This window comes from Sinocyclocheilus anshuiensis, unplaced genomic scaffold (genome assembly GCF_001515605.1).
Source record: "Sinocyclocheilus anshuiensis isolate Anshui unplaced genomic scaffold, SAMN03320099.WGS_v1.1 scaffold714, whole genome shotgun sequence".
NCBI lineage: Eukaryota > Metazoa > Chordata > Actinopteri > Cypriniformes > Cyprinidae > Sinocyclocheilus > Sinocyclocheilus anshuiensis.
In genome coordinates, this window is record NW_015546068.1 from 792,047 (window position 1) to 802,123 (window position 10,077).

Sequence of the window (10,077 nt, forward strand, 5' to 3'; positions counted from 1 at the left end):
ATAATTGTCTGATTAAATATAAGAATTTGACTCAAATGATAATGCACACTTTTAGAAAAAATGGCTTTAAGGTAAAAATGACCATAAAAGGTAAAAATCTATTTAAACTTATTGGAAAAGATTAATTTCTTGTCACTGCTTTGAACTGACCACCACACAGAATATGAATATTAAAAATTTTAGGAGTCAGCTGTCCACTGTAGTCCTTAAGATATCAGCACAGTAACACTCTTTTTTTCAAATTATTGTTATCGATAAAATCCCAGAAAATATCGATATAATTTTTTGTCAATATCGCACACCCCTAACACACACATACATATATATGCTTAATAATTATAATATACAATAAATCAAACAGATAAGATGTACATTAAATTATCACTGTATTTTTTATATATAAAAAACATACATGTTAGAATTACATAAAATGTTTATTATATATTTTAATGGCCTGGTTTCACAGACAGGGCTTAGACTAAGCCAGGATTAAGTGAAACTGGGGGAATATATCTCAGTTATTAAATATCGTTAATATATTTATAATTTAACATTTTATTTTTTCATCATGATAAACACACCAAATTATTATTAGGATACTTTTTTATATGTAGAAATTATACACAATTGCAAGATGCACAAAAATTGCTGAAATATTTATACTCATTCATTACTATATTTTACTATGACTATTACTATAATGTTTGTTAAGACCCAATATCTAAAAGGGCATTAAGATATCTTTAATACTTCCTGAGTTACAGGCATGCAAAACTTGAAAAGTGTTCCCCATTTTTGAATGGTCACCATTGGCACATAATGCAACAAAGATAGCTAAAGTCAACAGAATTTACTGATGATGCTGCCATCTTTCTGAAGTCATTTTTACCCCCCTGTAATTTGGCTCTGAATCTCAGGTGAAAATTGCCATTTTGACCCCTCTCTACAAAATAGTGGAATACTCAATAAATATTCATCCATGGGATTTCATATTTTGGCTTTCATCACTATACATGTTCATCTTTTTTCAGAAAAAAATATTAGCAAAATCTAAAATTTGAGCCGGGGAAGTTTCTGAAACTTGGTTGATTTGACACAGAATGACCCAGTAGTTAACGACTCGCCTCCTTTTCTATTTGAGCGGATCATTTGTTGTATTTCTCTCTCACCTCTTGAAGCTCCAGTTCAATGATCTGCTCTTTGAAGGAATACGCCTTATTCTCTCTTTTCATGTTGCCCTTCTTTGTGCTCTCCTGCTGAGCGCTGCCAAAAACAAGACAACAACGTTTACAACAAACTACCTGATCCATGTGATTCTCGTTCATTCATCTCTATCTTGTTCAGTTGACTTTACCTCATAATGATGCTCCTGTCGTAAAGTTCTCCCTCCGGCGTTTGCATGATGGCATACTCCTGACACGTCACCTGCCTCAGCGCCGGATTGGACAAGCGCTGGGTCACGTGATCCATGACACGCGGCAGCAGTCTGGTGGGAGACAGAAGCGACAGAGAACCGACAGCATTCTGAACGGCCTACGGCGAGAGAGAGAGAGAGACACAATGTCAACCAGAAACCCAACATAAATCTGTCCGAACCTGAAATTTGTGTGTCCTACTATATCAGTCTGACAACACAAAATGACTAGAGGAGTAACAATACAAGCTGTCAAGTTTAAATGATCAAAATGAAAAAGGTTAGGGATGCACCGAAATATCAGCTGCCAAAAATTGTATTTTTGGTTTTTTCCTATGTAGTAAACTCCTAGTAGTAAGTTCCTGTTTGCAGTAGCGCTACTGTGCTGTAACATGCTGTAGTATGGCGTAAAATGACACTCTGCTCACATGCTCTGATAATAATAGCTTTGTAGGACTATCTGTTCAATCTGATTCTGTTGCATAGAACTGAATTAAAATAATATATTGATATTTAATATGAATATATTTCCGGTCCAATTTTATCGTTTTACTTTCAATAAAAGTGTGGTTATTTTATTGGCTTGCATTTTTCTAAATTCAGTATCATTAACATTATTGAGTTCAATTAAAAAGTCTTACAAAATTATTTTTATAAAATAATAAGTAATTATTAAAAAGCATTTTCGGTTTCGGTTTTCAGCCAAGTGCATCCAGAATTTTCGGTTTCGGCCCAGAATTTTTATTTTGGTGCATCCCTAAAAAAAGGTAATTGCAACTTTTTAATCACAAAATTCTGATTTTTTCCTCACAATCCTGAGAAAAAAAGTCTCAATTGTTAGGTATAAACAGAATCTGACTGATGCGCTCACAATTCGAAGTTTTTCTCAGAATGATCAGTTTACATCAGTAACAATTCTGTTTTTTTTGTTTGTTCCCATCATGCAATAAAAGATAAAAAAGGAAACTGTGACTTTCTCACAAATCAGACTTCTTCTCTGAGAAAAAAAGAAACAGAATTGTGAGATGTAAATTCAGAATTACAGGATATCAACTTGAGGTTTGAGAAAAAAAACTCAGAATTGCAGATATAAACTCAGAATTGTGGGATATAAACTTGAACTCAGAGGGCGGAAAAAAAGTACGAATTACGAGATGTAAACTTGCAATTTCACGTTTATATCTCCCAAATCTATATTAATATCTTGCAATTCTGAATTTTCATGTTGTAATTCTGCATTTATATTTCACATTTCTGACTTTTTTTCTCAGAATTTTTGTTTACATCTTGAGATTCTGGCTTTATATCTCACAATTCAGACTTTTGTCATAATTTTGAGTAATAACTCCCCATTGTGAGGAAAAAAAAGTCTGAATCGTGAGATAAAAAGTCACAATTACCTTTTTTATTTTGAACCCCATGGTGGAAACAAGCTTCCATAGATATATCATAAACGGTTAACAAAAAGTACTGATCATTAACCAGAATAGAAAAATTCATGATTCTGCTTAGCTAAAAATACAGATATACTGTGCATTTAAAATATTTACAGTATTGCATTTTATTAAATAATGTATTTTAGTTAATCAATATAATTACTATTAAATCAATCTAATATTTAATTAAACATGAAAGCTCAAAAGTATGAGCTTCCGGGTTTACCATATTTGATGCGCTCTTTGAAAGTGCATGAAAAAATTTAACTAACAACTAAATTAAATCCTAAACTTTCATTTTTGGGTGAACTGTCCATTGCACATATTGTTGCATTTTTGTATAACGATATATATTTACAGAGCTAAAAAAACAGCTGGATTATTAAACGCAGTCAGTCAGACCTGATTGTCTGTGTTGGCTTCTAGCAGGCGAGGCAGAATCATCTCCAGGTGTTTGTCGATGAATTCAGCAGCGTCCAGCTTCATCGTGGAGAGCAGAGAAGGCCACATCTCAGACCTGACGGCCACTGAAAGAGAAAGAGCCCGATTAACACAGGATTCAGCAACAGCTACTGGAATACTCCTGCAAGGACGCCATCAGAGAGACGGACCGATGGACGGATGATGGATAACGATGAGAATATCCAGGGCCAGTTTCTCAGTCTCCGCCGGGTCGTTCCACTGGGCCGCCACAGAGCAGATCACGCTCAGAGCGTCCAGCAGGATCCGCGGGGCGACATAAGAGCGGCCGATCTCTGTAAGCTCGCCCGTCTCCATATAAACGACATCTGACGGCAGAATCTGATTCAAGAGACAGAAAAATGAGCAAATTCTGAACACATCAGTGTGAAGTGGCCAATTCCTCGTCAGTCCCTCACCTTGTGTTTGTTGATGACGACACGCAGTTCTCCCAGAAGGCCGTGGGCCAGACTGGAGCCGCCCAGTGAGGACAGGAGTTTCTTCACGGCCTGCTGAGCACGCTTACGCACACGCCACAGACGGGACAGCAGCGCCATCACTGTGGCCTGATGGTACATCCTGAGGACAGCAGACAAGCGTTTGAGTCACATGATCACTTCTGCATACATGAAGTAAAGATTTTGCACTATTGTTGAAAGTCAAAATTGACCCCCCTATTTACTTTCTTAATAAATATTACTGGTCTTTTTGCGGAAAACATAAGATTATACATTATTGTATACAAACATGTATGTTTTCTTAATATATATGTTTACATTTAGTCATTTAGCAAACGCTTTTATCCAAAGTGACTTACAAATGAGGACAACAGAAGCAATCAAACCAAACAAAAGAGCAACAATATATTTTGAGTCTAACGCAGTACACGTAGCAAGCTTTTTTTTCTTTTTCTTTTTTGAAAAGTAGATAGAATAGAAATTGAATAGCGTGCTAGTGTTAGAGGGTCAGGTGTTTTAGAATAAATAAAAAAAGGAAGTAGATAGAATAGAAATAGAATAGAGAGGGAGTGTTAGAGGGGCAAGATTTTTATATATAACAAATAAAAGAAAGTAAGTAGATAGAATAGAAATAGAATGGAGTGCTAGTTTTAAAGGGGTCAAATGTTTTATAATAAATAAAAAAGCAAGAAGATAAAATAGAAATTGAATAGAGCGTGCTATTGTTAGGGGGTCAAGTTTTTTATAATAAATAAAAAGAACAGCAGATATAATAGAAATAGAATAAAGAATGCTAGTGTTAAGAGGAACAAGTATGTTGTAATGAAATAAAGTAGAAAGAATAGAAATAGAATAAAGAGTGCAAGTGCTAGAGAGTCAAGTTTTTTATACATATATTAAATAAAAGAAAACAAGTAGATAGAATAGAAATAGCATAACGAATGCTAGTGTTAGAGGGTCAAGTTTCAAATATTTCATTAAAATGCTAATTTGCTGTTTCTGAACTTTATTGTTGCTTTAATAACATTATTATACATCTCTCTGGAATATTTTATTGTGATTGCCAGCATTGTTACTGTTAACTAAAATTGAACTATTAAAATAGTTTCATTAATAGAAATAAAACTGAAATAAAATATAAATATTATACGAAAATCTTAAAATTAAAACAACAAAACAGTAAGTGGCCTCAGTGAATTCTTAAACTCAAAACTCTTTTCGGGTGACACAAGATCCCATTAAGCTTTAGTTTGCATATCATAGTCAACTTTTAGTGATCCTAGTGATGAAATAAACTAACAAACAAACAAATAATTAAATAAAAGTGTGTGTGAATTAGAACACAGGAAATAATAAGGAATTCCTAAATTTAATGAAAAATTATATTCTATGCAAAACATTCCAGGAGAAATGGCAGCGACTCACTGAGACTTGCTGTTGTTGAGTCTTTGTGGCTGATCCAGGAACAGTCTTTCACACAGCAGCAGGACGGTGCACAGAGCTGTGGGTACAGGACAGGATTAACATTACTTCAATTACTAAAACTGAAATATGAATAATATAAAGCTAAACAGAAATATATATATATATATAAACAATAATGACTCATAATAAAATTACTAAAATTAAAATGAAAACTAAAAATATAAAAATAAAAGCTGATTAATATTAATCAATAATTGAATAATATATAAATGACACTAAAATTATGCTGGTATTTATAGGTTTTACTAGACCCTTTCATCTCAGTCTCCTCCAAACATCAGCGTGGGAAAAATGGTTAAAATCTTTAAAGTTTGTTATATTAAAGGGACAGTTCACCCAGAAATGAAAATTCTGTCATAATTTACTCACCCTTATGTTGTTCCAAACCCGCATGAGTTTCTTTCTTCATTTGAACACAAAAGAAGATATTTTGAAGAATGTCGGTAACGTCCATAGAATCGTTTCCATACTATTAAAGTCAATGGCTACCGTCAACAATCTTGTCCTTCTTTTGTGTTCAACAGAAAAAAGAAACTCATACAGGTTTGGAATAACTTGAGGGTGAGTAAATGATGACAGACATTTCATTTTGGGGTGAACTGTCCCTTTTTTCCCCTCAAACGTTTATGGCAAAAAATATAGGCCTACTGGATCTATTGGATAACTGGAGAGTTTCTGACCTTCTTCGCTGGCCTGAGAGAGGAACTTCTCGGTAGTGAACAGAGGTTTCTTTTCATCCAGTATCAGGTTCCAGAAGGACGCCAGCTTCGCTTCTGAAGACAGAGGAACATGAAGATAAACGTCTCCAGCATGAGACACAGGAGGACGCTCTCAGTCTCAGTGTGAACACTCACCGGGCACAGAGTCCAGCACAGACAGCCGACAGAGCAGCACAGAGGCGGCCACGCCTTCAGACAGCAGAGCATGCTGGGTATTCTGGGCAGCAGCTTTCTCCACAGTCTGGATGAGGAGAGGCAGGAAGTCCACCGCCTGATTGAGAGCGTCGCCTGAACAGAGACAAACACTGTTCATTCTGACTAAACATCAGCAGCAGGAGTATAAAGCTGAAACGTCCCAGCAGCCCAACTGACCTTTGAAAGCTCCGATCATGGCCTGGAGATACGCGTGACGCACAAGGGACGTGGAGGTCTTGAGGGTGAAGGCTTTTTTAAACCATTCTCTCAACTCTGAGGTCACGTCCACCGTCAAACGGCTCGTCCACTGAGATAAAACACACACCGCATGCACCAGCGTCCCCTCATGGACTACAAACACACACGAGGAGAGAGAGAAACAATCGGCAGATATTAGGTTTTTATGCATGTTTCAGAAATGTAAGACCATTTAAGACTATTACAAATTTAATTTCAAATTTACAAATTTAATATACATTTTGCAACAAGTAAAAAATTATATTAAGTCATTACATACTTAATATTTAAAGTTATGATTTATTTGTCAATATTTGACCCTAAATATTTACTTGAAGTCCTGCCGAAATTGTGAGTTATTAAAATTAATCTTATTTAATATTACATTAATATTTAAGTTATTAAGCATTTAAAAACAACAAATTTGCATGTTAACAGTTCTCTGATGTCGCTAAGTGGTAAAATATTTAATCTTTTTTAGTAAATGTTTTATTTTGATTGTTTATTTAAATTTTTTTAAATTTGACATTTACATTTATGCATTCAGCAGGCACCTTTTTTTTCTAAAAATGGCAAAAAAAAAAAAAAAAAGAGGAACAAAAGACTGTTTAGCAAGCTAGAGAAACTATTTTTTTTAATGCGAGCAATTTGACATAATTATGATTTAATTCATTTTTAGCTCTTCAATAAACAAACCCCCTGCTATTCCTTCACAAAATTCCAATTTATGAAAGCAATCTCAAGCATGAATGAACCGGCATGAAAAATGCATATTAAAAAAGTTATTTAAAAAAAAAAAAAAACAGTATAAAAAAAAAAAAAACCAAAATTAATTTTACTAGCATAAACTTTCACTTTAAGACGAAAAAATTCAATTTTACATGCTGCAATGGTTGGTCAATAGGTGTACATATTCATGTTTATCAACAAAATTCAGTTCCAAAAATGTGTGAGATATGGGGAAAGGATTAAATATATTTTACAAAAGTTTTTTTTGACACTAATATAACTTCATAGATAATTTAACAAAAATATTTTTGACACGTACTGGTATGCCACACATAACCGGCTCCAAAATGACCTGAACACGAAACGTGTATCATTTTTTAAAATGGTTATGGCTCTTAAAAAAAAAAAAAAAAAACCGATTCCTGTTTGAAAAACACACATAAACCATGCTCAATATGACAGCAGGCAGTTACATGAACGCAAAAGACTCATGCAGAAGTGAGAATTAGGTTTGGGAGCTTTGCTGGAGGGAATGATTTTTAAACAAAGTGTGTCTTTGTATTTAAAAAAGTGGAATGGACAAAACGTGGGGTCTTGATGAAGCATGTTTTTTAAAAGTTGAATGTTTTAACTTCTAAAAATGCAGCGTTCATCTGTTGCGCTCATATCTTGCATCTTTTGCAAAGATGTAGTGCAAGTTTACATAGGAAAATAATTAAAAAGCAGTGCAGTCGAATGCAAAAACATATTTTGTTATGCAAATTAGCAGTGGTAAAAGACTTTCTCTCAAGACTCATCCTTGTACACTCTGATTGTCTCTAAATAAAAAAGACAAACGGTATGTAAAACCATGTATTTAGTGTACTGCCCAAACAGGCCTACTGAGCATATGAGAGACAGAAAGACAAAATATTCACCTGACAGAACGCTCATCTTCTGGGCCACAACAGTGAGCTTCCCCTCTGAGCCTGTGCAAAACAGAACCCAAAATGAGCTAAATCCTGCTTTAAAGAGTGAGCCGGTCCTGGTTATGTGTACGAGATCACTTGCATTCCTAAACCAATACTTTTTCATGATTTTTCCCATGACTTTCCAGCAATTAAAGAACTCAAAATGAACAATTTGACTGAGCATGCATGTCTGGTTTCAAACCTTATAATTCATTTATTCAAATGCTTATTATTGTACATTTCCTTTGACACGCTCGGTTGGGCTGTAAAAGACAATTAATACTCTGCACTGACACTGCCAGTGAACTCAATTGAGCTGAATTACGACACTATTGCCTTCTGTAGCATTGCTTATAGCTGATTTGACCTCTTTTCATAACTGATTAACTTTACATGTACACTGTTATGTACCTGTTTATTAATGTTAAGCTGCTTTGAAACAATCTGTATTGCTTAATGCATTATACATATGAAATGACGAAGCTGGTTTAACCCTCATAATGCATTCAAAATCTGCATATGATTTCTGTATTCTGAATTGCTGTTTTATAAAACAGTCATAACATTTTGAAAAATTTTTTTTGAAAAATATCTAACAATTAAAACCATATTGCATCTGATTAACAACTAACTAGATTACCTACAACGCTAACATTAATGAGTGAATGTGAAAAAATTCAAGGTTTTGAATGTTACTATGTTATTACTGTTATTAGCCCTTTTTTAGTAATTAAAAAAATTGAGAAATTATTTGAAATGTAGTATTACACATGAACAACGTAAAAAAACAAAAAAAATTATATATATGTGTATTTTAAGGGTCTTAAAGCACTTGCAAAATTCCCTTACTACACGCTATTTTGTTTTTAGAAATGTTTATGTATTTTTTCCGTGTCTAAATGGACCTGAATGTGTTATGAGGGTTAAAACAAGTTTTACTCCACACACTAATATCTCAAACACCAATAACTAGCCAATATAAGCAATAAAGCAGAATAAAGCTATACATTTGTGACCCTGCCTGTGAAAACCCAGCTAAAGTCATTTTTTTGTGATTTACTGTTTTCTACATAAAATCATCCTTCATAAAGATGTAGAACATTTTGTGAAAATATAACCTTTACATCTTTAATATTGACTGAGTAAGGCCATGTCAAAGATTGAAACCATAGTGAGATTAATGGTTGAAATCAAACTTTGATGCTTGTTATCTATTTTGTTAATTAGATTTTGAGACTTTAGCCTGGATTTCACAGACAGGGTCACATTTTTATATTCACAACTGAGTTTGCATGCTATTTCCAGTAATGAAAAGCCATGCCATGAAAGCATCCACTGACCTCCGAGGATGCCGAAGAGGTGTTTGACGAGGTCCTGGACGGCGCTGGGGTCGCTGCACTGCTGGGCCAGATTCTGGAGGGCCGTCACCGCCTGCTCCATGAGCTCTGGGTTATTGGCCTTCAGCTGACCTGAAACACACGAAAAGCACATCAAACCTGCACACGACACCTCAGACGAACATCAATCATACTGACGAGCACTCACTGGAGATGCCCTTCCCGATGTCCAGCGCGTACGGACTCAGATCAAGAGTGAGAGATGCCAGCATGCAGGAGATCGCTGGAGGAAACACCGACAACAGAGGTGGAAACATGACTAAAACATCATATTTTCAGGATTCTGGATTGTTGAGAGATTACAGATTGGTGTATACAGTAATAAGTAATCGCTTGTTCATTCTTGGTAGAGAATAAGATTAACAATTTTAAGTAAATAAATAAATAAATAAATATTCCTGCAATTGAATCTGTATTTTTTTATTTGAGCAGTTCTAGAAACAAAAGCAATCATCAGTGGATTGTCAGAAATATTATTTTTTTGCCAAGTAAATAAAAATAAAATAAAAATTAACTGAAATAATATATATATATATATACATACATACATACATACACACACACACACACACACAGTATATATATATATATATATATA

General features: G+C 34.4%; 1 protein-coding gene across 1 annotated transcript in view; it reads right to left on the reverse strand.

Moving 5' to 3' along the window:
- LOC107699625 (eIF-2-alpha kinase activator GCN1-like) overlaps positions 1 to 10,077 on the reverse strand; it is a 51,969-nt gene that overhangs the window by 34,689 nt on the left and 7,203 nt on the right. The window contains exons 10-21 of the mRNA XM_016500943.1: positions 9,628 to 9,702; positions 9,423 to 9,551; positions 8,050 to 8,100; positions 6,344 to 6,517; positions 6,107 to 6,259; positions 5,933 to 6,025; positions 5,193 to 5,268; positions 3,729 to 3,888; positions 3,462 to 3,651; positions 3,253 to 3,377; positions 1,355 to 1,533; positions 1,170 to 1,263 (exon numbers count right to left, since the gene is read on the reverse strand). Coding sequence (XP_016356429.1) covers positions 1,170 to 1,263; positions 1,355 to 1,533; positions 3,253 to 3,377; positions 3,462 to 3,651; positions 3,729 to 3,888; positions 5,193 to 5,268; positions 5,933 to 6,025; positions 6,107 to 6,259; positions 6,344 to 6,517; positions 8,050 to 8,100; positions 9,423 to 9,551; positions 9,628 to 9,702 — 1,499 coding nt within the window. The remainder of the gene's footprint in view (positions 1 to 1,169; positions 1,264 to 1,354; positions 1,534 to 3,252; positions 3,378 to 3,461; positions 3,652 to 3,728; positions 3,889 to 5,192; positions 5,269 to 5,932; positions 6,026 to 6,106; positions 6,260 to 6,343; positions 6,518 to 8,049; positions 8,101 to 9,422; positions 9,552 to 9,627; positions 9,703 to 10,077) is intronic.